The sequence below is a fragment of the Enhydra lutris genome, unplaced genomic scaffold (assembly GCF_002288905.1).
Source record: "Enhydra lutris kenyoni isolate GAN:26980312 unplaced genomic scaffold, ASM228890v2 scaffoldscaffold48, whole genome shotgun sequence".
NCBI classification, from domain to species: domain Eukaryota; kingdom Metazoa; phylum Chordata; class Mammalia; order Carnivora; family Mustelidae; genus Enhydra; species Enhydra lutris.
Window position 1 is genome coordinate 16,355,569 of NW_019154132.1, and position 26,821 is coordinate 16,382,389.

The 26,821-nt window shown below is 43.2% G+C and overlaps 1 protein-coding gene across 1 annotated transcript; it reads left to right on the top strand.

Annotated features, from left to right (window-relative positions):
* Positions 1-1,531: 1,531 nt before the first annotated feature.
* LOC111156641 (stathmin domain containing 1) lies at positions 1,532-26,621 on the top strand. The gene is made up of 5 exons (XM_022517651.1): positions 1,532-1,612; positions 11,390-11,570; positions 16,210-16,361; positions 25,576-25,701; positions 26,340-26,621. The coding sequence occupies exons 1-5, from the start codon at positions 1,532-1,534 to the stop codon at positions 26,619-26,621; spliced, it is 822 nt and encodes a 273-aa protein (XP_022373359.1).
* The last annotated feature ends 200 nt before the right edge of the window (positions 26,622-26,821 follow it).

Sequence of the window (26,821 nt, forward strand, 5' to 3'; positions counted from 1 at the left end):
GGAACGGACGGGAAGGAAACCCCTCTCACTGTTCATCCTGCACACTTTCATTAACCTTTCTCAAGAACATTTCATTGGTGTCTGTTGTGTCAGATTATTTTAGTCAAGAATTTTTCAGTTCCCAGTTGGACTATTTCATGGGACTTATTACAACTACAAGTTAATACTTTCAGATATGTTCCCCAAACACCATCTGAGCCTTGTTCCAACTTCATTCACAAATCCTTCAAGCTCCTTGCTCAATAACGATAATGCTTGGACTTGAGTTTTATCCCTTTTCCTCTCTCCTCAATTTTAGTGAAATGAAAACTGACAGGTAACACCATCTAAGCAGTAAGGAGAGGCAGTGGAATGAACTTAAATGCTATAATGTAAATGATCAGCTTCTTCTAACAGAGCTGACCAGTAATTTCCCCGCAAGGATTCAGAATTTTCACATTTCCAAGAATCCTTAGGAGAATCTTCCTGGTGGTGTGGATTCACGGACCCACTGAGTCAGGCCACGCTGTTCTTCATTCCAGATCCCACATTAACTAGCCTCCCCACCGCAGTGTGAATCTGTCAACCTCTCCCATCCCAGGTTTACAGCCTGTAAAACAAGGGGTTGGTAAACGGTGTCTACGATCCCTTTCAGCTTTTTGTTTTTAATTCTTGAAAGTAAAAATTAATTAAAATTAGGACACACACCCCCCCCCCCAAAAAAAAAGTAAAGAAAAGAAATCTAGCAAAGAACTTGTTGCTTAGCTGGGTGATCTTCCTGGTCTCCCCTTTTTAGTGGACAACACCATTTTACTTAATTCTCTGAAAGCACCATGCCTCGCCGGGCACTCTCCTTACCACGTAACAGCTCATAAAACGCAGTCTCCATAAAAATGATTTGCATGACCCATTTCTCGGCTGCTGAGCTGTTCTGATCCTAATGCCTGGTTTTCTTCATGGTGTGCGTTTCTGTCTGCGTGACCGTCCTCCCCAGCTCTGCCTGGGACCCCGCCGTCGGGGGCTGTCGGGCTGTCTGCACTGCCCGCCCGGCGGCTCGGGAGCTGCTCCTGCGGCCGGACTCCGCCGCGACCTTGCGCGCGGTCCCCAGCGTCCCGGCCGGGAGAGGCTCCCACGGGGCCTCAGAAAGGAACAAATCGGAGGTCCCCGCAGGATGCCTTCACCCAGGGTATTTGAAAAACGAACTCATCCAGGCAGCAGGCTCCTCCCACCCCTCCCGTCCCTCTGCAGAGGGTTGCGATTTGCACTGTCTCTGTGGTTTAGACGCCTCGGATCTTGTTTCCAGTTACAAACATCCCACGGCCGCCCAGGTCCCAGGTCCGCGTGATGCGGTTTATTGTGGCAACAGTTCCCGGCAACTGCCCGGCTGCCGAGCGCCTCCAGCCCCGGCTCTCGGTGTGCAGGGGCGGGGGTGCAGGGCGAAGGGCGCAGGGGTGGGGTGCGGGGCGCTGGGGTGGGACGCAGGGGCGCAGCAGGGAGCACCCCTCGGGGCGCACTGCAGGTCCGGGCGGAGGGGAAGCGCGCGGCGCACGGCATGGGCTGCGGACCTTCCCAGACTGCTGAGGACCAGAGACGCGTGCCCGCGCCCAGGAAGGGCTGGGAAGAGGGATTTAAGGTAAAACAAGCAAACCCAACAACAAGCGGGCACAAAGCCCTTTGCCACGCCTGGGGGCGAGGGGCGACTGGAGTAGGCTGGGGCTGGGTCCGCCGGGGGCTCGCAGCCCTCCCGGGTGGGAGCCGCTGTGTTCGCCGTGTTCACCTGCTGTCTTATCCAGGTCTCATCCTGCCTCAGGACTAGCTTTGAGAGCCTTTTGTGGTTCAAGAACTTGAGATGGTGATCACCCCCCAGGGCAGAGGCCGGAGTAGAAGGTAGAGCTGTGCGTTCTGCCCAGAGCTGGGGTTGCTGGGGACTCTCAGGGGAGGGTTGGGGTGCGGGGGAGCTGCCCTACTTTATTGGCTTCTGGAAAGTGGGCCTTTGAGAATTACTTAGAGCTCAAAGAGATCCTGGAGGCCTTCTCTCTGGCTGAGCCCTCCCGCTTACCTAACCCTGAGGACCCTGAGGCTGCACAGCTTGGTTGGGGGCAGAGCTGGAGATAGACTCTGATTTTCAAGAGTCTCATTCCAGTACTCTCTGCACGCTCTCTCTCCTTCTCAAGGTTGCAAACCCCATAATTCTTCTGGAGACATGAAGGGGATTTTTTCCCAGGGTGCGGCATGGAGGGATGAGGTCCAGGATTTCTTCCCATCCTCACCGCCGGCCGTATTGCACCAATGAAAGTGGGAACCCGCAGAGCTATACCTTGGAGGGGGGTCACCCAAAGATAATATTACCATATACTCTATCATCAAAAGCAGGACACTTTTAAGAGTGAAAAGGAACACTATTAACAAATTTGCCATGTCCTATTGGAGCCCATACAGTCTGCAGGAAACCAGGACTTAGGGTCACGCCTGCAAAAGGGCATTTTTGGAGCAGCTGTCTAAAGTGCACACCTGTTTTCTAGCAGACAATGTGCAAGATGCCATTTGGTGCCTCTCGCAGCAGGTACTGTGTGTGGTACACAGGCCAGGCTCTTGGGGCACATAATTAGACAAACCAGAGACTCGGGCTTAGGACCTGGTGCCCACCCATCCTGACACAGTTTCTATTCCTTGACACTGTTCCTTTCTACCCCAGCTGTCTCTGTCTGAGTTTAGGGCCCTCTTACCTCTTATGGGCTCTTCCTGCCTCTCCCATTGGCATCCTCCCTACCCCATCTGCCTCCCACCCACACTGCTACCTCTATTTCTAAGGAAAAATTCCCCAGAGTGTGCAAAACCCCCTACACATGGTCCCACTGGTCTTTCTAACATCATCTTGTCTAGTCCCACACACTCGTGGACTCCCGGGTGTGCCGCAGGAACCTGCAGTGCTCCCTTCCTCCACTCATCAACACCGTCCATGCTGTTCCCCATGCCATTCCCCTTTCCTGGAATGCCCTTCCCAAGCTCCCATTTCCAGTTCACCTGAGGAATTCCTACTTACCTTCAGCACCGGGCCCAAACACTACTGCTGTGACACTCCTCACGTGGTAAGTGTTTATTTAAAGCTCCTTCTGCCTCATAGATTACGTGCTCACACCCTCTCTCAAAAAAATAAATACAATCTTTAAAAAATAAACTATATTAACATGATTTAAAATATTAACCCATTGTGCTTTTATCTTTCTTGTATGAAAAATATTTTTTTTTTACTCTACTGGCATGATTACGAATAAGACTTCCATAGAAGGAAATTTCCACTCTCTGTGTTTCTTATCTGGCCATTACCCTTTGTTTCATTTTGTGGTTATTACTGAAAATGATTTTGTTGAGCAGGGGGAGGATAGAGCAGGTGGAAGTGAAAAAAAAAGCAATCCTTTCTGCATGTGAGATACACCGGGTTCTTCCAAGCCAAGCTTTCTCAGGCTTGGGAGGGTTTCTGTATTTCTCCCTGAATTCCCTGGGTATGAAAGTCATTGCGTCTCCACTGGATTTTTGTTCGGTTCTCCCAACTGGTTTCCCTGGGTCCTCCCTGCCCACCCCCACCTTCCTTCCAGTTCTCCCTCTTCATGACCTCCGGGGCAATCCTTCTAAAGCAAAACCTGATTATGTCGTCCTCTGGGGACAAAACAGTGACCAAGCCATCAGGTAGGCACACAAGTCAGTGGTCAAGAATGTCACCACCTCGGGTTGATTTCTGGGTTCACTGTGTGTTAGCGGTGTGACTTTGGTCAAGTTATTGAGCATCTCTGTGCTTGAGTATCCTTCTCTGCAACATGAGGGTACTACTGATACTAGTTATTTCATAGAGTTATTGACGAAGGTGAAATTCATGTGAAATGATCCTACCAACGCCTGGCACGGACTAAGTGCTTAATAGGAAGTAGTACAATTGTTGTTATCATGAGATGATTTATGGGAGATAAATTCCCAAATCCTTAGCACGTCTTACCAGCCATCCTTGAGCTGCCTCGGGTCACGTTCTCCAGCTTCGTCTCCTCCCACACTCGGTCATGGTCAAACCTCGCTCCTCGTTGCTCCCCAAACTCCTTCTGTCTCTATCTCCATGCTTTTGCGCCTGCTGTTTATCCTGCTGTTTATCCTCCCTTCAAACCTTTCCTCTCCTCCTTGTTGGGCCACATAGCAAATATGTACCCATTTTTCACGACAACGTAAGACCCCTCTTCCTGCCCCTGCCCCTCCCCGCTACTGCCACCATGCTGGCAGAGTTGACCTTAGACCTTCTCCTACCATGTTTCAAAACATCTTACTGCATTTATTCATGTTCACGTTTGCCTCCATCCTGAGTTACTACCTTCTTTGTCTTTGCATCTCATGTGCTCACTACAGCGCCCGATGCAGACAAGCACTAACGAACTTTTCTTGAGTGACTTCCATGTCCCTCCTGGCTCCTCCAACTCCTTGGTATCTTCTTGTGTCCTAGTCGCATAACTAGGACTAACGACAGTCAGCAGGGAAGAAGTTCAGTATTAAAATAGCCGGAAAATTGACTCAGAGTCGACTCACGCCTGTACCTCCTTCCCCCCCGCCACCCAAGTACTTGACTTTGGAAATCTGATCCAGCAAAGGTGTGATTATTAATTAAACACTCTCTAGCTATCGGAGCAGTGCTGCTTTTGCTAGCTTCCTAAATGCATGAGCTGAGGGTTCTGTAGTTCAGCGGTGTCCTTAAAATAAGATGAACGTGTTTGCTTGCATGAAATTTTTATGTTTCTTAATGGCACAACTTGAAAATATTCTGAATTGAACTTCCCAAGACCTGCCTACTGGCTTTCTCCTCATTTTTACCTTAGTCTAAAGGGGTAAAAAGATATGATAATAAAATAATGCTTGATAAGAAAAGCATGCGAAACTTTTCTCAGTTGGAGAAACATTCTTCTGTATAATGAACTCCAAGTTTCTGGCTTATTATGAAAAGGAACAGATTAGATTGGAATAGACAATCTCTATAGACCCTTCACAGTTTTTCCCTAGGCTTTGACCAGAAAAGTCTTGTTTATCATCAGAATAAAAGGGATCAAGTGGCTTCTTCCACTTCAGATTCCTTTTTTTTTAAAGATTATTTATTTATTTATTTGCAGACAGAGATCACAAGTAAGCAGAGAGGCAGGCAGAGAGAGAGGAGGAAGCAGGCTCCCGGCTGAGCAGAGAGCCCGATGCGGGGCTCGATCCCAGGACCCTGGGATCATGACCTGAGCTGAAGGCAGAGGCTTTAACCCACTGAGCCACCCAGACACCCCACCACTGCAGATTCTTAAAAGATCCCAGAACCCTGGGATCATGACCTGAGCCGAAGGCAGAGGCTTTAACCCACTGAGCCACCCAGGCGCCCCACCACTGCAGATTCTTAAAAGATTCTTAAAAGAAAAGATTCAAAAACCACTGAGTGGTTTTTGGTGGGTTGCTTTTTGTTTTTCTATTCATTAGATGTAAACTAGAAAAATCAAATTTTGAAGAATGCATTTTCCCTATATGTCTGCAAGACAAATATATTTATAAAATGCATCTGCCAATCACATGATTTAAGGTTTCAGCTCAGGGGAGACTTGACAAGTGACTCCTTCCAAAATGTTTGACAGATGCATTTCCCAAAAGCTTTAGAACACAACCTACAGTACCTCCAGACCCAAAACAAACAAAACACAAAAACCAACTCTGTCTGTAGTTAAAAGTGATATCCTTTTTGGAATACTGATGATTCTCATGCATCCCGTTAGCTTAGAATTCTCGGCTTTTCAATTCTATCTATAATGATAAGATTTTATCCCTAGGACAATGCAGTATAAAATAGAATTGATACAAAATATAGAAACGTATTGATTCCGTACTTCTACCACAACTTCATCTCAAGGAAAGGATAAAACCTTCCACCCACCTCCCCACCCCCTCCCCAGTACCACGGCAGATAGCCTTCTCATTGGTGTGAAAATATAAACCTTGCATGCATTATAAAGAACAAGAAATCTGTTTCGCCATATCCCCGAGGGGCATAGACAGAATTAATTTGTAAATATCATTGGTCTTTGAACTCTGTCTATTCTCAAGTCTAGATTATGAAATTGGGTTAGAATTTCCAGAATGTGTTGCATATAGATAAGATATTTGAAAGGCAGTCCCAGCTTTCTGAAGAGATAAACCTTACATTTCTGCCCCGGAAACTGAAGGCTGGTGTATGTTATTTTATGTCAAAAGATTGTGTTTCTTCTATTACCATTTAAGCTTTGGTTACTAACAGAGCTTAAAGGCAGACTGGAAGTAAGCATAAATGGATGAAGATCCTTGCTAAGGTCTGGGTTCGTGGCTTTGATGAAGCCATTGGGAGATCATGAGGGGTTAAATATACTTAAATATACTTAAATATACTCTGATTTGTCGACAGCAAAATATCTTTGTGAAAAGCCACCTCCGAGACTGAGAAATTCAAATTTGCTCTCAGCCCCAATATGGGCATTTTGTTTGTTGTGTTTAAATTTGTCAGGGTCTCTGATGGGAAATGTTCGACGGCAGAATTCATCCCAGTGTTTCACTCGGTGCCTTCCTAGCTTCAAAAAATGGAAGGGTCTGAAAAACAACACAAAGTTGTAAAATCACCTGTCTTACCATCACTGCAGATAATTGGTTTTTCATAGTTTATTTGGAAAGAGGGACAAGAATACCTAACACGATCTTTGCTTTACCTTCAGCATGAATTGTGAGCCCCTGAAAAAGCATCAGATTCTCCTTTTCCTTTGTTATATGTAACAATATGTGTTTTTATATATGTGGGAAATATGGGTGCATAAATGTGTGTGTGTGCATGTGAGAGAGAGAGACCCTGTCTGATATCATAAGATTATTATTATATGATAAAATAACAGTATGTCCTATCTATAAACACTTTTCCTGGGTCAGCTTACTGTACAGGGACTGCACAGCAGTAACTGTGTCTGTGCAGAAAGACAAATGGAGAGAGAAAGAATAAGCATATAGTTGCTCTCGTGCTTTCTCTGTCTGCCATTTGTATTTTAGATCGATTGACTTTTTGTTCGCTTACTCTTTTGTTTATTCGGTTGGTCGCTTTTTCATACTTTCCGGTGTTGTCTTGAAGCACAGAACTAATTAACTCTCAGCACGATGAAGTGATGTTGATTTAGCTGGAGTCATCATACTATGCTAGGATGGGGATGAGAAGCTATGTGAGTCTCCCTATGAACATAGAAGAATCCCTAATTGAATGACAAGAACCTGGGGCAGGTTGGAGCTGCCGTGACCTATCAACTGTGATTTCTACTTAGCCTCTGAGGGATTTCAAAGCACTTTGGAGAGCTTCCAGAAAGTGAACAAATGTGCTTAAGTTTTTTTTTTTTATTTGTATGATTTTTATTGTGAGAGTACCAAGAGTTTCATGCTGATGTCCTATTTTTCTAAATTAAATTTTCCCAAAGGAAATGCTTTCTCTTGAGTCCCTGAAGTTGTAACTTTGAACCAGAGAGACCTCCCTCTTTTAAATGGAAGTTCTGAGAAGTGTGCTGTCTTCCTTTCTAATGTTTCTGGGCCCATCTCTTTCCCCCAGGTTCATCGCCACTGTCCTAGTTCATGTTCAATCAGATCTCACTTGGGCAACCGTGATCATGTTCACCGACCGCCCTGCTCTGTCCCTTCCTTGCTTCCTTCGACTCCTCCAGTTTGCACTAACCCCAGTGACTTTTCTAAAAACACACTCCTCATCATTTTATTTTACTTCCATGTACAGAAATCCTATGAAGGATTCCTGGTCGCATTTAAAATAAAATCCCTTTCCCACCTCAACACCTACCCCTCTCTACCTCCACCTGTTTCTGCGTCCCTGAAAAAATTCAAGTTCATACGCTCACAGTGTTGTTTCATACCCCTTCTTCGTGTGTGCTTTGTCTCTGTCTAGAGTGACCTTTTCTTCTTGCCCACTGAAAGCTCATTAATCAAGACCCAATTCAAGAATCTTCTCTTCTTCAACATCTTCTGCTGCCCCAGCAAAATACAACATGGTACAAGTGTAGCAGGGCATTGCTGGAAATAGTGGGGTTTAGAGGTAGGATCCTGGGGACCTCTGAATACTCAGGGGAGAAGAAGAGCACCCCGTGGGCCAACAATGTGAAATCAATAGACATGAGAAGAAGACCCAGAGGACAATACTCAGAGAAGATGCTTATGTTCTTAGGTCTTCTGGGGACACCGAGGAGGCTTCCTCTGGTATGTGTGTCTTAGATGCAGAAGAGGTTGGCCAGTCAACCCAAGCAAGGAAAGAAGAGCCAGTGCTGAGAGGGAGGGGGCAGAGGAGTTTAGAAGGGATTGGAGAAAAAGTCTTCCTGAACAGACCGATATAAGAACACATTGCCTCTCCAAATAAATGACAGTTCTTTAAATTGAATTAATTTACCTTTTAGAAAAACTCACTACATTTTTTTTCTTACTTTTCTTCTTTCTCTGTGGGACTAAGATTTGACATAGACCGGCATTTTGGAGTCACTGGTTTATTAAATCACATATGGGCCCCTTTTTACCGTGTCTTGACCTATTTGTAAGTGATGGAATTGTAGTATGGAGAAATCGATATTCTTAAAAGGAAAAGGTGAAGTTGTAAGCCAGTGCAGGATTTATGGACGACACTCTGGAGACCCATATTCATAAAAAATGTGTACATCTTTGGACCCAGCATGTCCACATCTAGGGACGTGTTCTCTTGGAGTGATTGGGTGAGTTCACACTAATGTCTATGCACAGATATATGCCGGCACTGTTCCTTATATTGAAAACATATATAGAATCACATATATAAACATATGTAGAAACACCTAGATGGCCATTGGTAGAAATTGACTAAACAAGTTGTGACATATTACATAAAAGACCACACTCTGGTCATCAACTAAACGACCGCTCCCCAACATTAAGTAGAATAAGGTAAATCGAAAAAGAAAAAAATAGAATGAGGTAAATCTGTAATCTGTATACACTGACCTACATACACTGATATATAGTATATACACTGGGTACACTAATGTCTCTGATACATTGTTAATGAAAAAAACAGGTTACAGAAATATAATACAATATTATTTAATGTATAACCTAATTTATTTTATTCACAAGTAGCTTTATTAAAATACAATCCACATGTCATACAACTTGCCCATTTAAAATGCACAATCCATAGTCATCACCACAATCTAATTTTAGCGCATTTTTATACTCCCCACAAAAGAAACCACTATCCATTAGAGGCCAGTCTCCACGTCCTAAGCAACCACAAAATCTCTACTCCATTTCTATTAATTTGCCTACTCTGAATGTTCGGTAAGTGGACCATTCTTTGCGTCTGGCTTCCTTCAGTCAGCATAACGTTTCAAATGTCACCTACATAGCAGTGTACTTGAAGACTTTATTTCTTTTTATTGCTCTATAGTATTCTTTGGTCTGGATGGACCACATTTTATTTATCCATTCATCAGTTGATGGATATTTGGGTTGTTTTTACTTTTTTAGATATTACGAATATGAATTTTGAACATTAGTGTGCAAGGTTTTGTGCGGATATATGTTTTCATTTTGCTTGGGTATATATACCTAGAAGAGGAATTTTTGGATCAAATGCTAACTCTGTTTGGCTTTTTTTTTTTTTTAAGATTTTATTTATTTGAGAGAGAGAGATACCTCGTGCACAAGCAGGGGAAGGGGCAGAGGGAGAGGGAGAGAAGCAGGCTCCCTGCTGAGTAGGGAGCACAATGTGGAATCATGAACTGAGCTGAAGGGAGATGCTGAAACACCTGAGCCCCCCAGGGACCCCCTGTTTGAGTTTTTGAGAAACCCTCAAACCTTTTTCCAAAGTGGCTGCACCATTTACATTTCCAGGGCACTGTACAAAATCTCCAAATTTCCCCACATCCCTGCTCACACTTATCATGGGGTTTTTTCCTTATAAGTCATCCTGGTGGATGGGCGGTGGTATCTCCTTCTGGTCTGGATTTGCATCTCCTTAATGACTAATGATACTGAACATCTTTTCATGTGCTAATTAGCCAATTCCAATTTGCCTTTAAAGATCCTATTTCTTTCAGCAAACACATCTGTGAAGTTACATACTGAGATGTTAATAGTGCTTTTGTCTAGGGATTGGTGCTTACTTTCTACTGTGTTTCTGTATCATTCAAGTTCTACCAAAAGAACTGAACCAGGATTATGGCTGGCTGGTTGGCTGGCTGGTGAGATAGATAGATGATAGATAGATTACAAGGAATTGGCTTATGCAATTGGGGTCTGGCTAGGTTAGTCCAAAATCCACACAATGGCATAAGTGGTCAGAAAGGACAGGTTGGGGTTGAAAGTGCAGTCCGCAGAATGAACTCCTCCTTCCTCAGGAAAACCTCAGTTCTACTCTTAAGGCCTTCAACTGATTGGATGAGGCCCACCCAGATTATCAAGGATACCCTCTTTTATGTACTGATTGGAGGCATTAACTACATTTACCAAACACCTTCACAACAATGCCTAGGTTCTGTTTGATGGAATAACCATGCTATAGACTAGCTTAGTTAACTCATAAAACCGATCATCACCAATTTCCTACTGTATTATTTATTTTTACAATAAGTCTGTATTACATTTTTAATCAGCAAAAACAATAAAGATACTTTCATTTTTAAAAAAAAGACTTTTTTACACTGCAGTATCTTTACTTTTCACACTTGATGGATGTGTTCATCTTGGCGTCGTGCGGGTGCCCAGCGTGGTAGCGTGTCCCTGACAGATTGCTAGCAGATACTGTACCCATTTCTATCACTGCTGTGACAAATTATCATACACTTGGTGACTCGCTACAGCACAATTTCACTCTCTTCCCATTCTGGAGGTCTGAAGCCCAAAATCAGTTCCACGGGGCTCAAGTCAACGGATTGGCGGGGCTGGTTCCTTTCAGGGACTGCAGGAAAGAATCCTCTTCCTTGTGTGTCCCGGCTTCTAGAGCTGAATTCCTCCCATTCCTCGGCTGGTGGCCTTTCCTCTGTCCGCAGCTGATAGCATCTTCAATGCTTCTCGGCTTCCCGGGTGCATCCCCTTCTCCACTTCTGTAGCCTCGTCTCCCTCCGCCTCCGTCTCATAGGGACCCTCGTGGTTACGCCTGGGTACTCCAGGATCACTGAGCCCACTCAGGGTCCTTAAACGCATCACACCCACATGCAAGCTAATATCTCCAGGGAGCTCTGGCCAGTCAGCCTCCACTACAGGTACCAGTCGGCTGAATATTCGCAAAGCAGACCTTGTGATGTTGTTTCCGTCTTCCAAGAGACCATCTTCCAAGAAATCTTGACTCTCACAGGGAGCCATTCCCTTTTCACAGGCTGATGTCGGAGGGACTCATTCCAGGGAGGACGGCAGGCCCCAGAAGGAAGCTGTGGTACCCGAGGACACTGGGAGCAGCCCCGACAGCCTGGAAAAACAGACTCCATTGGGAAGCTTACCTGGAACCATACCAGAAACCTCCCCAGCTCTTAGTGAAAAAAACAGAAGAATAAATTCAGGTAATGGCCCTCGTTTATATGAATCTCCACAAAATACTGTCTCTCTAAATATGTTGTATAACATATGTTAGCAACCCTTTTATCAGTTTTGTGGACTAGGCAGTGTTCCAGATGGCAAAGACCCCATCTCTGAGACACGAGGATGGAGCCTCAGGCCTTCATTCTGTGAATAAATAATGCTAACCATTAATTTTCTTGTAGATGAAGTGACTAAAACCATCTTGATTTTTTCCTTTTTTTTTTTTTTTTTTTTTTCAAGCAAGGAGCCCTTGCTCGTGGTGGGAAACAGACCTTAGGCTTTGGTTACATTCCTGTAGACTTCTGCCATGTTCCCACCTTTCCAAGAGAAAGTTCTCATTTGCAAAAATATATGCAGCCTCCATCAAACTGTTCCCCTGGTGTCTCCCATCCAAAGGATCAGCAAATATACAAAACAGTCATCTTTCAAAAACACAGAAGAAGTCATTATGACCTGGTGTGCTCCTTAGAAACTATTTTGACTTTTCCCGTGGTTGGTCTTGCTTTCCTTGAGTTACCTACACCCCCCCCCCCCGCCCCCACCAACTCCCAGGGTTGATTTAAGAATGCCTAGTTAGACTTTATCAGCCTCTGAAACAAATTGAACTCAATAGAACTCAAGGAAAAGTGCTCTGTTTTATTGGAGGGGAAGGCTTTCGTGTCATTCCTGACTGCTGTCCTTTTTTCCCAAAGCACTTGCTAGAGCTGGAAGATAGATGGGTTAGTAAATGAGATTCTTCTCCTTGGACTTTGGGGCACACTCTCTTTATAATAGATTTCATATTAACCTTCACCTTGTGGGTCTGATGTGAGGTAGGAGACGGGGGATACAGCTGGGAGGCCTCCCCTCTCTCTCTGTGTGTCTGGCCAGCACGTACATTTTTTTTCTCGATGATAATTCCGTTGATGGGAATCCCTCCTAGACTGCGACACGGATGTTCAATGTCTATGGTGCTACAGACGGCAGACCGTCAGGGGCACGGGGACACATGGGTACCCTCAGTCAGTCTGTCCAGCAGGGTAATGCTGACAGACACACCAGCCTGGGGAGGGAGTGAATTATTAAAGCAGGTGTTCCAAGATGTGGTGTAAATTAGTTTCCAGGAAAGCCATTCCCTCTGAATGAGTAAGAACCAGTGCCCTATGCTTTATATCTGTTCTCTGCCCAGTTTCTCCTCTGTCTCTTTTCTGGATCCCTGATCTGCCCATCTTTAGAGTATATTTGTTAAAAATTTCAAGCTTCACACTAACATTTCCTGTCTTTCCTTAAAAAAAAAAAAAAAAACTTCCTTTAGTTGGGGGAAGTCAGAGGGGGAGACAAACCATGAGAGACTGCGGACTCTGAGAAACAAATTGAGGGTTTTGGAGAGGAGAGGGGTGGGGGATTGGGTAAGCCTGGTGGTGGGTATTAAGGAGGGCACATATTGCATGGAGCAATGGGTGTGGTGCATAAACAACGAATTCTGGAACACTGAAAAGAAATAAAATAAAATGAAAAAAAACTTATTATTTTGAATAATTTCAGATTTGAGTAAAGTTGCATAAAACAAAGGATGCCTGTATTCTTTCCCCTAGATTCCCCAAATGCTAACATTATATCACATTTGAATGTGATATAATTACAGGAATCACAGTCCCTCTCTCTCCCCCCCTTCACGCTCACTCTCTCTTTCTCCCTCTCTCTCTCTCTCTCTCTCACACACACACACACGCACACACACACACACACACACACAGGTTTTTTCTGAGAGCAAATCGCAGACATAATGACACTTTATTCTGAAGTACACCAGTATATGTTTCCTAAAACAAGGGTATTCTCTGCATAATCACAGGACAAGGATCACAATCAGCAAATTACCCCTTATGCAGTACATATCTCATTTGCATATTCAAATTTTATCCATTGTCTCACAAATGTCCTTTATAAATAAATTTCAGGTTCAAGATCTAATCCAGGATCACATGGTTAATGTCGACATCATGCGGTGTTTTTCTCCATTAATTTGGAGCCAGTCCCTCAGCTTTTCTTTGTCTTTTATCAGATTGATGTGTTTGGAGACATAAGCCATTACTTTACAGAAACTTCCTCAGTTTGTGTCTGGCTGATATTTCCTAATGATTAGCTTTGGGTTATCCATTTTTAGCAAAAATACCAAAAATGATATTATACCCTGCTTAGTACATCAAATCAAGGGTCATGCAATACCTGTATTTGACCTTTATTGCTTTTTCTTTGCCTTACAAACGTTTTTTAATGTAAAATTTATCAATTTTCTTCTCTGAATCTGGAATTTGAGTCATAGTTAGAAAGTCTTTCCCTACGCCAGAGTTAAACACGAATTCACCTACATTTTCTTGTACAACTTTACTTTTGACACTTACAAAGAATTTCTAGCCTTGTGAGAAAACACTAATCTGTACCTTAACTGCATAGGAAACAGACCCGTATGTTCAGTATGATGTCAAATTTGTAAAAGTAAAATTTGACATATCAATAAGGGTAATCTCTGAATGGTAAGAGGATGGGCATTTTTCTTTTCTTTTTTCTTCTTTTCTATACTTTCCAAGTTTACTCTGATAACCATGTGTGACTTTCATAACCAGAAAGAGGGGTCATGTCACTTTCCAACATCCCCCCGATTGTCTTCAGCATCCCAAGAAATCACGAGGATTAGTTGCAAGACCTCCATAGTGCAGGGGTTTCTTTGTAGGCTGATCACTGTCAATGCCAAGCCAGTATTTTGGACCCAGAAAAATAATTGATTGAGGCAGTTCATTATTTTTATTTCATAATCATTTTAATAATTGAATAATTGTATCATGTTAGTGACAGTCATCAACTATGATGTTCTCTTTAGACACATCCTGAGACGGAAATGGACCACACAGTGGTCCTTGGGGAAGGAGGGCACCGAGGTGGCAGAGAACTTGGGGATTGAAGTCAGACATTCTTGGATTCAGACCCTAGTTGGTTCTCTTCCTAGCCATGTCTCCTTCAGCAAGTAAATTCGCCGCTCTCATAGAGTTTATACAATAGGGATGATAATACCTCTCTCACAGAATTCACAACATTACAAGGGACATCTGGGTGGTTCAGTCCATTAAGCATCTGCCTTTGGCTCAGGTCATGATCCCAGGGTCCTGGGATCAAGTGCTGAGTCAGACTCCCTGAGAGTCCCTGCTCAGTGGGGAGCCTGCTTCCCCCCTCTCCCTCTGCCCCTCCCCACCGCTCATCAGCTCACTATCTCTCTCTCTCTCTGACAAATAAATAAATAAAATCTTTTTTAAAAATTCCCAATGTTACAAAGTATATAAAGGACATAAGATGGTACCAGGTACCTAAGTGCTCAGTAAATAGTGACTACTCTATTGACCCTTCCAGATAAGATCACCTTCCAAAAGAAAAAAAAAAAAATCCCCTTAATTCTTTGAAGAGGTTTTACCTCTAACTTTTTGTTAAATTTTTCTCTATCATTTCAAGCTTTAGTTTATTGGTTTACCTACTTGAAAGACATGCTTTACCGCTCTGTACCGAAAGCTGTATACAGCTCTTTAAAGTGAAAATTGAGTCTATTTCAAACACACGGAAGGTTAGAAGGCACAGCACTGGACGAGAAATGAGATTATCGACAATTCGTTGAAGTTACTTGCAGCGGTCTTATAACAACAAGGTGAATATTCTGACGGGAGAAACATCTCACTGGCTGGTGTGTGTGCCTGTGCGTTTTTTCACCTCTTCCCACTGCAAATCCATGAAAACTGTCTTTGTTAACCAGTGAGGGTAGAAATTTTCATAAAAAGACTCTGTCCACTAGATGGAATGATTCATGTTACCATCAGGACTTCCCGATGATTGCAAAACAGAAGAGAGCCCATTCCTGAGGACTCCTCCCCGCACCTTTGTTTAATAATGGGAATCCATAAGGACAGATGTTTGCTTGCGTATTTGTAGAAATGGGTGATTTCGAATGGGGGGGTCTCTCTCATCAGTGCGGTTTATAAAGGCTCCCCGAGAAACTGTTTCGGTGCCATTTTCGGAATCGATCGTAAATATGTAGCTGATACCGCTTGACTTCAATTGTGATTTAGTTCAAAGACTCTTTTCAAAAAGGCATACTCTTACTTACATAGCTTTAGCAGATGGCGTCACTGGAAACTCAAGGTTGCAGAACTAGAAGTCTCTTGGCAACATCCCACTGTTTATCCTTTGTATACAAAGCATAGAAACCAAACTGCAACTCAGAGGAGTCACTGAAAGGATATCTCCTTCCTAACTGTGCTTCATAATTAGCATAAAGAACCCATGTAGTCATATTCAAGTGTATAAGTGTTGTTACAACAAAAAAGTAGTACATAGCAGCACATGAAAGACTTTTTGTTATGTTAATACAGGGCTTGCTAAGTAAACTGTATATTCTGCTGATGTGTATCCTCTGTAAGGACATTCAGAATTTGAACTTCAAACGATTCAAAGATTTATGTAATTGACACAGATACGTAGGTTAGAGTGTTGAGACTAAGATTTAGTTAAGTAATGTCATTTGTAAGGCATCCACTTAGCATCTGATTGATAAAATGTTCATGTTTACATTTCTATTCCTTCTTTCTTTCCCTATAGATCTAGTGATGGATGGATTAATCCGTAAACCCCAACCCCTAAAGACCCAAGAGCGACAGAAGTCATCGGATATTCTGGAGGAATTAATTGTCCAAGGAATAATACAGAGCCACAGCAAAGTATTTAAAAATGGAGAATCCTATGATGTCATGGCAAGTAATTCTATAATTAACATTAGCTTATAGTTAAAAATAGCTATAGAATAGGATCGATCACGAATTACAGTCTCCAAACTCTTCAAGGCACCACGCAGATTGTAGCATTTAGCTAAGCCAGATTTTTCTCCCATAACTTATCTCTCCTGTCTACACATCACCCTTCTCTCAGGAAGCGCCTTAATCATTTTTTTAAGCTCATATATTTATTATCAGGTCCAATGATATTATCTACGTCCAATGTGAGGCTTGAAACACGACCCCAAGACCAAGAGCTTCATGGTCCACTGACTGAGCTGTCATGGTACCCCAAGAATGCCCTAATCATCAATGATTAATGAAGCCAGTAAAACATCTTGGATTTTACTGAATTTGAGAGACAGTTATCCCTGTTGAATAACCTGCCTTCATTCTTTGAATAATTTTTGTTAAGCCTTAGCTATGTACTAGGTATTATGACTATAAACTGGAATCCAATTTCTATAGTAGGAAAATACACCTAAATGCCAAAGCTAGAATACATAGGCTTCCATACACACTAAGGTCCAACATGAGGAAATAAATACAATGATAAAAATCTTCATACATTTATTTTTTTTTTCTTTACTGATTCATCTTGACCAACTGATCATCGTTTTTCCTTAGTGTGGGCAGTATTTTTACTTAGATTTTAACTGGTTGTGAGCCAAGTCTTGAGTCCTTCATTTTTTAATAAGTTCTAGCTAAGCCCCTGAAGAGGATGGCAGGTGGTGTTGTTGTGGTTTTCGTCTGTTTTCTTGTTCTTTTGTTAACCAAAGCTCCCAGGCAGCCCCCCATTGTCCTCGAAAAGATGAAAAGAAGAATTGAGAGAGAAAAGAAGCCTAAGGAGAAATGAGTAAAAAAGAAAAGAAAGACACAAAAATGATGGAAATAGGGACCAGAAGGAACATTTTTTTTAAAGATTTTATTTATTTATTTGACAGAGAGGGAACACAAGCAGGGGAGTGGGAGAGGGAGAAGCAGGCTTCCTGCTGAGCAGGGAGCCTGATCCCAGGACCCCCAGATCATGACCCAAGTGGAAGGCAGACACTTAAGGACCGAGTCACCCAGGTGCCCCATCAGAAGGAACATTAAAGGCTCTGGATGGCTGCCCATCTTGGTCTTGTAGGGAAAACAACCAACTGGGAATAAAAAAGATGCATTATTTAAATTAAGTGTGCCACCCTGACCGAGTCACTTAAGTGTTTGAATAAAGGTAATTTCCTTCTCTGCGTGTAGGAAATGCTGAGAACTCATGAATAAAAGCCAAAGTGGCATTCTCTTTTGAAGAAGGAAAATACGAAGGTATTTGGGGAAAAGAGAGGAGATTGCTAAACCTCATGAATGATATTATCAGGTTGCCAGGAGTAGGAGGGTGTAGGGGGCAGGGGAAGGTAAAAATAGATTATATAATGGAAAAGATAATGTCAGTGTAATGACAGTTTACATCTGGGCGACGCTATTGTGATACGAGGCACTTTAGGATACTGTATCTGATATGAAAGTACTAGAAGATGGGTCTTTAACATGGAAAAGCAGGGGGGAGAGATTCTTTTCTAGCTGTAAGTGAGTCTCTGGAGGTCAGAAAAAAAGAAGGTGTGTCAAAAGGAGAAAGACAGGAGAGCGATCTGGAGAAGGATGGATTGTGGAAACTTTGAGTAGCGAAGCGATGCCTTCTTTAGGGAAATGCTGTAGAACCCTGATGCTAACAGCAGTGGGAACAGCATTAAAATGTTGGTCAGAGATGAATGAGTTCAAACTGAGACCTTACAAGGGCACCAGCAGGGTTAAGTAATATCAACTAAATCATGAAAGAAAGGTATCTATTGAAGAATGAAAACTATGGGCTTGACCTTCAATAGCATCATTAGGTGAGCCCCAGATGAAGACTGCGTTTATATTATAGAGAAATTGAATGATTATCAGGAACCTAGCTGGACTGTTCTCAAAAAAGATCTGAAGTTGACGGGACCACAGAGGTAGGCAAGAATAACACATTTCGTTTCTTTTGTTTTTTGCTTTGTACGATGTCCCGGTATAATCCAGACTTGCAACAACACAGCTGTGTGTTTTATCGCCTAGGGCTGTGGTCCTAAACTTGGCTGCACATTCGAGTCTCCTAGAAAGCTTTCAAAAAATCCCAGTGCCCAGGTCCCTCCTGGGACTAGTGGCTGGGGGGGAGCCCTGGCTGTAGTGTCCCTAGGTGATTCTGGTGGGCAGCCCAGGCAAAGAACCACTGCCCTGGGGTTTCTACCAATGTGGACACAAAGCCTTCAAATTCATCATAAAGCTGGAGAGGGTTAAAGCTTTTGAAATTGAATTCCCCCATTCATTATGAAAAAGAATTCTAAAGTATTCCTGAAAATATGTTGTAATATTATGTATACATTAATAGTATAAAAATACAATAAATATATATTAATATTATAATTATTCAATATTGTATTAAAATAATAAATTACATTGTTATATAAATATATTATTATAACTATAATATATAAAGGTATTTATATATTATATTATAACTGATTATTATTATATGTTATATGTAATTATATGATTATTATTATAATGCCATAACACATTTTCAGGTAGAGAACTAAGGGTATACCCAGGAACATATGGAAATGAAGGAGAGATACAATTTGTCAGTATCTCAGGTAAAGTCTCTCAATTCAGGCGTAGCTGAGAACATATCAGACACCAGGAGTCTTAATATTTTAGGAAAAGTTAGGAGCCAATGTAAAAAGATGAGTGAATACTGAAAGGGGGAACATACTAAGAACGGAAATATTGTTAGTTCATATTTTTAACTATCCAATATCTAATAATAGTTAATTGGATCATATTTTTATTTATACTATCATACTTAATTAGATAGTTAATTGAATCATACTTTTAACTCTCCAATATTTAATAATATTTGTTGAGGGGAAAAAAAAAGAACAGATGATAAAATTAGCTAAAAAAACAAACAAACCAAAAGGGATGTTAATATCAGCAGTTACTAGGATGTGATGAAGCCAACGAGAAATTTTAATACAATTTCTTCATCGATCCCAAAGATATCATTTAAATCAAATATTAGGGGGGAATGGAATAATAAACATGAGAATACTGGGGCACCAGGGTGGCTCAGTGGGTTAAGCCTCTGCCTTCGGCTCAGGTCATGATCTCAGAGTGCTGGGATCAAGCCCCGCAGCAGGGAGCCTGCTGTCCCCCTCTCTCTCTGCCTGCCTCTCTGCCTACTTGTGATTTCTGTCAAATAAATAAAAATAAAATCTTAAAAATAAAGAAAGAAAGAAAGAAATGTGAGAATACTTTAAAAACAAGACTTCTTATGTAGACCAAGTGTATAAATATAAGGGAATGTTAGATCTGACCCCTTCTGCAATTCGGTTCTCATGTAGAGGGAAATATAAGAAAAGGTTGTGTAAAGTGAGGGTCCTCCACTCATCTGCTGAATTGGGGACCCCCCCTCCATGGGCCAGTCTCTCTCTAGAGGTCCACAGCAGTATCTGTCCCCCAGAGGGCCCCATTCATCTTTTTTTTTTCTTAATTTTTCTCATTTTCTTGTTGGCAAATACTACAGCAGTTTCATAGTGACCCCCTCTCCCAGATAACATGCTTTCCAGCAGATTCATACAAATAGAATTTACCCTCACTCAGAAGGAATTACAATGATATGTAAGGTAAATACCAGACTAAGTGAATCTTTCAGTATACTTTAAAACATTCTAAAGAGCCTTAAGTGGCTTATTATAAATATGTACGGACTTTATATACACATGAAACTATGTGTCTGGTTGGTATGGATCTCTACAAGAGTTGTAATGGGCTCTCATTTATCCACCTCGGCATTATCCACTTGAGATGTTTTTTTTCCCAAACTCCTTTCCCCCCATCCCTTAGGCCACCCACGGTCTCCAAACACAAGATGATTTCTCCATTGACTCCTTCTTCTGTGGCCAAAGTTGACTCCCTCCTCCGGGCCACTTCTGCCCTTGGTATCCTTCAGTAGAGTGAGGGAGTTGGTTATCTTGCCTCAGAGTCTCTAATGTTATTTGTTGAACCTCACGGGGAGTTTTTTTAAGGAGGAGGATGCGGACTGATAAGATAAATGTCAGCCAACGCTGTGGCCTGGCTGGGTGGTCTCACAGGGAGGGAGCAGGACTGCGGGAAGCTCCGACCCGTTCTGTGCACACAACTCTGGTGACAGAACTTAGCCAGGGTAGTTCATCTGTGGGTCAACAGTTACTTTGGGAGGCTCTGAGGAATGCACAGTGGCTGCAGGAAGAATTATATATATACAAGCAAGGAGGGCTGAAAAGATCCAAACCTTATCACACCGTCTTTGGGTGGGGCAGTCCTCTGCTGGTGTTCTTCTTTTTTTTTTTTTTTTTTTTTAAGATTTTAGTTATTTATTTGACAGACAGAGATCACAACTAGGCAAAGAGGCAGGCAGAGAGAGAGGAAGGGAAGCAGGCTCCCTGCTGAGCAGAGAGCCAGATGCGGGGCTCGATCCCAGGACCCTGGAATCATGACCTAAGCTGAAGGCAGAGGCTTAACCCACTGAGCCACCCAGGCTCCCCCTCTGCTGGTATTCTGAAAGAAAATCATTGACCTAGCAACTTCTATGGGTTTTAAAGTTGATTTTTTTTTTTTTTTTTAGTTTCTATGACTCACTCCTCTCCGAGTGTATCACTGTTATTTTCAAGTGCCGAGAGTTGGTAAATCCTGGTTTCAGGAAATCCAGTGGGAAAGAATACAGATACTTTCCCTTTCAAGTAGTCTTTCAAGGCTTTTATTTCAATCGTCAGACTCAGGAAAGGATGAGGGCTGCACAGGGAGGTTCACTTCCGGAAGCAGGAGGAAGTATTTGATTTTGTACGTATGGTCCGGGATAAAGCCACAGGAAGAGTCCACCCAGACCAGAAATCCCAAGTATCTCAGAACTACTGTCTACGACTTTAGTCAAGATGCCGACTCCCGTGGGAAGCCTCAGAGAGTCTTCCTTCACTGAATCTGGGATTACTATTGCATGTTCTTTTAGCCCTCTGTGAGTGAACTTCCCAAAAAAACTGTTTTCATACTAATTTCACAGTATCTTTAGCTGAACCACTACAGCAAGAACGTCCCTCTTCACGGAAAATGGCTTTTGCCAGCAGGGAGCCTGAGAGCCAATTGTCATAAAAATAATACAGTGATGGGGGAGGGGGAGCTTGCTTTGACAGACATCCCACGGTTTTCATGTAGTGAAAAACTTCTCACCACATAAAACTGTCTGATGGCTGTAACTGTGCCAAAACTTCAACAAATGTTTCCTTCTAAAAGGCTTTCCGAGAATCATGGTTCTTAAAGCTGGAAGGAACCCTAGTGGTCCTCAGCATCCTCACTATTTTTACGTGAGAGAAAACAAGAGTCCAAAGAGGTGACTTGTCTCGGGTGATACCATGGGTATTAGTGGTCTACAGGTTAAAGCCCAGGCCTCCAGCTGGCCTCCGGGATTCAGGTTCCCATTCCCATCCTTCAAGACAAATACTGTAACTTGGTGATGATTCTGTGGGCTGTCACTGAAAAAAGTCACCACTTGAAGACAAGAACAGACATCTCTCCAAAGACATCCAGATGGCCAACAGACACATGAAGAGATGGTCAACATCACTCATCATCAGGGAAATACAAATCAAAACCACAATGAGGTATCATCTCAGACCTGTCAGAATGGCTAAAATCAAAAACACAAGAAACCACAGGTGTTGGCGAGGATGTGGATGAAAAGGAACCTTCGGGTACTGTTGGCGAGATTGCAAACCAGTACAGCCAATGTGGAAAATAGTATGGAGGTTTTTCAAAAAGTTAAAAATAGAACCTCCCTAGGATCCAGTAATCGTACTACTGGGTATTTACTCAAAAAAATACAAAAACACTAATTCAGAGGGATACATGCTTCCCAATGTTTATAGCAGCATTATTTACAGTAGCCAAACTATGGAAATGGCCCAAGTGCCCATTGACTGATGAATGGATAAAGAAGACATGGTGTAGGGGCGCCTGGGTGGCTCAGTGGGTTGGGCCGCTGCCTTCGGCTCAGGTCGTGATCTCAGGGTCCTGGGATCGAGTGCCGCATCGGGTTCTCTGCTCAGCAGGGAACCTGCTTCCCTCTCTCTCTCTCTCTCTCTCTCTCTCTGCCTGCCTCTCCGTCTACTTGTGATCTCTCTCTGTCAAATAAATAAATAAATAAAATCTTCAAAAAAAAAAAAAAAAGACGTGGTGTAAATACACAATGAAATATTCCTCAGCCATCAAAAAGAATGAAATCTTGCCATTGGCGACGGCATGGATGGAGCTAGAGAGTATAGTACTAAGCGAAATAAGTCTGAGAAAGACAGATACCATATGATTTCACTCATATGTGGAACGTAAGAAACAAAACAAATGGGCAAAGGAAAAAAAAAAAGGAGAGAGAAATAATCCAAGAGACACTCTGAACTATAGAGAATAGACTGATAGTTATTAGAGGGGAAGTGGGTAGGGGTGGGGGATGGGGAAATAGGGGAAGGGGATTAAGGAGGGATTAAGTCGTGAGGAGCACTGGGTGTTGTATGGAAGTGTTGAATCACTCTATTGTACATCTGAAACTAATATTACACTGTATTTTAACTGTACTGGAATTAACATTTTAAAAAACTTCATTTAAAAAGTCACTCCTTTCACTGAATGAAATGTAATTACCGTTTCCTGAGTGATTACTGATACCTCCTTAAAAAAGAAAATCCTGTGAAGTAAGTATTATTAAACCCATTTTTAAAGAGATGAAAGCAAGGTTTATAGAGCTGAAGAACTCAGGCAAAAACACACCATGGCCAAGCCAGGTCTTAAACCTAGGTCTGTCTGAGTCTTGGTTTGGTATCTTTTTCTATTGTGCTAGACCTCTTCTCTGTTGGACGTATTTTCAGCATGGGCAGTCTTATAGTATAAAGAGACAGTCTATTAGATATTACAATGAATATCACTAGTTCCCTTTCTTTAAAAGTCTTTAGAGACGGGGCACCTGGGTGGCTCAGTTGGTTAAGCGTCTGCCTTCGGCTCAGGTCATGATCTCAGGGTCCTGGGATCAAGCCCCATATCAGTTTCTCTGCTCAGCAAAGAGCCTGCTTCCCCCCCACCCCCTCTCTGCCTGCTGCTCTGCCTACTTGTGATCTCTCTTTCTTGGTCAAATAAATTTTTAAAATCTTTAAAAATAAAAAATAAAAAAAATAGAAGTCTTTAGAGAAATTACCTAGGACAAATCAGTTTATTTATAATGAAACCCCAGAGTTCACTGGGACCTTCCCCAGTTGTCATAAATCTGTATATTCTGACCTAGAAGGATGTCCATCGTAAATTAAGAGAAGAAGGCAAATTGCAGAGCCTGGTGAGAGTATAATCTTATTTACGTTTGGTTTAACATTACAGATGTACTACACATACATATGTATATAAATATATGCACATAGAGAATTCTGGCAGGACACATACCAAACTCTTTAAAATAGTTCATGCTGACGAATACAACTGGGGACCAGGTGGTTTAAACAGAAGCCTGGGAAACTATTTCTGTATTGCTTTACTTTTTCATGACCAATGTATGTTATAAAAAATTATTTTTAGGGGCACCTGGGTGGCTCAGTCAGTTAAGCTTCTGCTTTCAGCTCAGGTCATGATCTCAGGGTCCTGGGACTCAGCCCTGCATGGGTGTCTACACAGCGGGGAGTCTGTCTCTCCCTCTCTCTCTGCCCCTACCCCTGCTGTGCTCTCTCTCACTCCCTCAAATAAATAAATACAATAATTTTAAAAATTAATTTTTGGGGCGCCTGGGTGGCTCAGTGGGTTAAAGCCTCTGCCTTCGGCTCAGGTCATGGTCCCAGGGTCCTGGGATTGAGCCCTGCATCGGGCTCTCTGCTTGGCTGGGAGCCTGCTTCCCTTTCTCTCTCTCTGCCTCGCTCTCTGCCTGTCTCTCTACCTACTTGTGATCTCTGTCTGTCAAATAAATAAATAAAATTTTTTTAAAAAAATAATTTTTAAAAAGAGAAAAGATGTATGTTAAAACTTTCTTTAAAAACCCTTTACAGGGGGGGCACCTGGGTGGCTCAGTAGGTTAAGCCTCTGCCTTCGGCCAGGGTTATGATCTCAGGGTCCTGGGATCGAGCCCCACATCGGGCTCTCTGCTCAGCGGGAAGCCCGCTTCCCCCTCTCTCTCTGCCTGCCTCTCTGCCTGCCTCTCTGCCTACTTGTGATCTCTCTCTCTGTCAAATAAATATTTAAAAAAAAAAAAAAAACCCTTTACAGGGGCACCTGGGTGGCTCAGTGGGTTGGGCCTCTATGCCTTCGGCTCAGGTCGTGGTCCCAGGGTCCTGGGATCGAGCCCCGAGTTGGGCTCTTTGCTCAGTGGGGAGCCTGCTTCTCCCTCTCTCTGCCTACTTGTGATCTCTGTCTGTCAAATAAATAAATAAAATCTTTAAAAAAAAAAAAAAAACCCTTTACAATCTTACTTTTTTATAAGTAGAAATTAATCAGAAAGTCATTATCCCATCACTTTAAACTCCAGAAAGGGTAGTCAGTGACATGAACGAGTGAGGGATTTTTCCTAACGTCATGAAAACATTCTCGAAGTCTTCTGACAGCAAAGGCCAGCCCAGGGTCGCTGCTCAGTAATTGTTAATTCTCTCCTCTGTGAGACCCAGAGTACTAAAACCCTATCTCGATCCGAAATGAAAGGCGTTTGTAACCCACGGCATTTACAAAATTATCAGATTTAACTTTTTATTTTTACCTTGAACTACACATTCATCACTCGTCTGCCTCCTTTCTCTGCCTTAGGTTTCTTCTCCAGAATCTTTTCTTCTCCTGAATCCTCTTCCAGCTCCCGAACGTCCTTGCATTCTTTGATGGGTTTCAGGAAGAGCCTGTTTTTGTCATTGGTTTTTTTTTTTTCCTAGACATCTAATAGACCTTTTTTTTAAATTATTATTTTATAGGACTTAGTTCTGTTGTTCCCAGCATTCACATGGTGGTCTTTAACTCTGCCAACATACCTGTTTAGATTTTTAGGACTAACCTTTTACACCATGTGCATGCCACCTCTCCTGGATCTCCCCTCCGCCCCCTGAGTAATGTCTGTTTCTCCCTTTTGAAAACTGTCTTCCTCCAGGTGAACACGACACCGCTGAGAAAGCCTCCAGCCAGGCTGAAGAAGCTTAAGATCAAACAGGAAGCAAAGGCTTTCACAATGAATGAGCTGGAGGAGAAGATGCGGGCAGTGGAGAGGCGCAGGAAGGTCCCCCAGCTCACCCCTGAGCAGGGCTGCCTGCTAACAGTGCACCCACATAGGCGTTTCCTAACCACTGATTTAGGGTTCAGATCAAGTACTGGAGTGATCTGTAGGCTTTCTGGGCTGTCTGTGTCATTTTCCTTTAATTCTCTTTGTGGGGTGCAGGAGTAAAGCATCCTGAAGCTGGCTGAATGCTGGCTCCATCCAGGTAGCCTCAGGAAACACTGTTCACTTCTGAGTATGGGGTCTGCTTCATAGGGAAAAAGAAAACCTCAGCTGGAGTGGGGGTGGGAGGAGGCGTCAGGGGCAGGGGAAGAGGGCAGATGAGGGGAGGCCTTGCAGAGGACACCGGGTCTCCATCACCCTGTGTCCCCCATCCTGCTGGAAGCAGCTTTCACAGCTGTGGGCTGCCCACCTCTGCCTCCATCTCCCTACCTGGCCGACCTCTCCTTCCCCTACCTGGGAGAACAAAGGCCACCCAGAAGCTCCAGGAGGGGAGGGACTGTGTCTGTCCTCAGCAGTGCCTCAGCCTGTGTTTGTGGAGTGACTGAATGATGGCACAGCCCAGCCATGCAGGTTCATGTCAGGAATAGGCACAAGGAAGTTATCTGGGCTCATTTTGCTTCTTTAATACTGCTTTTCAGACTAAAGAAGAAGACATAAGAAAAAGGCTAAGGAGCGACCGACTTCTGTCCCCGGCCAGTCACCCGGGTGCCGCGGAACCGGGTGGGGCTGAGGTTCCCTTTGCCAAAGGACCCCACGAGGCGACTTCTGCCCCCTTGGAGCCAGCACACCTTCAGGGAGCAAAGCCCTTGAAGAGGAAGAACAGCGATGCAGCCTCCTGTGGAAGGAGCTTCAGTTGTGAAAGCCTCGGGGTGGTGGAGTCAGACCGGTCCTACAACCAAGCAGAAGATGCCTTTGAATGAAGCCATCTTCCGTGAAGTGCGTGAAAAGGTGAAATTCCCCCCAGCTGGGGCCATCCTCGTCGGTCGCTGTTGTGCTTTCTGGCGGCCTGACCTCACCCCGCTGGGATGTGCCGTGGGCGGAGGGATGGTTGTGTAACCTGCAGTGGCTGAGCCAAGCGGAGGAAATGAAATGCCGACGCTAACAAAAGGGAAAAAACCGA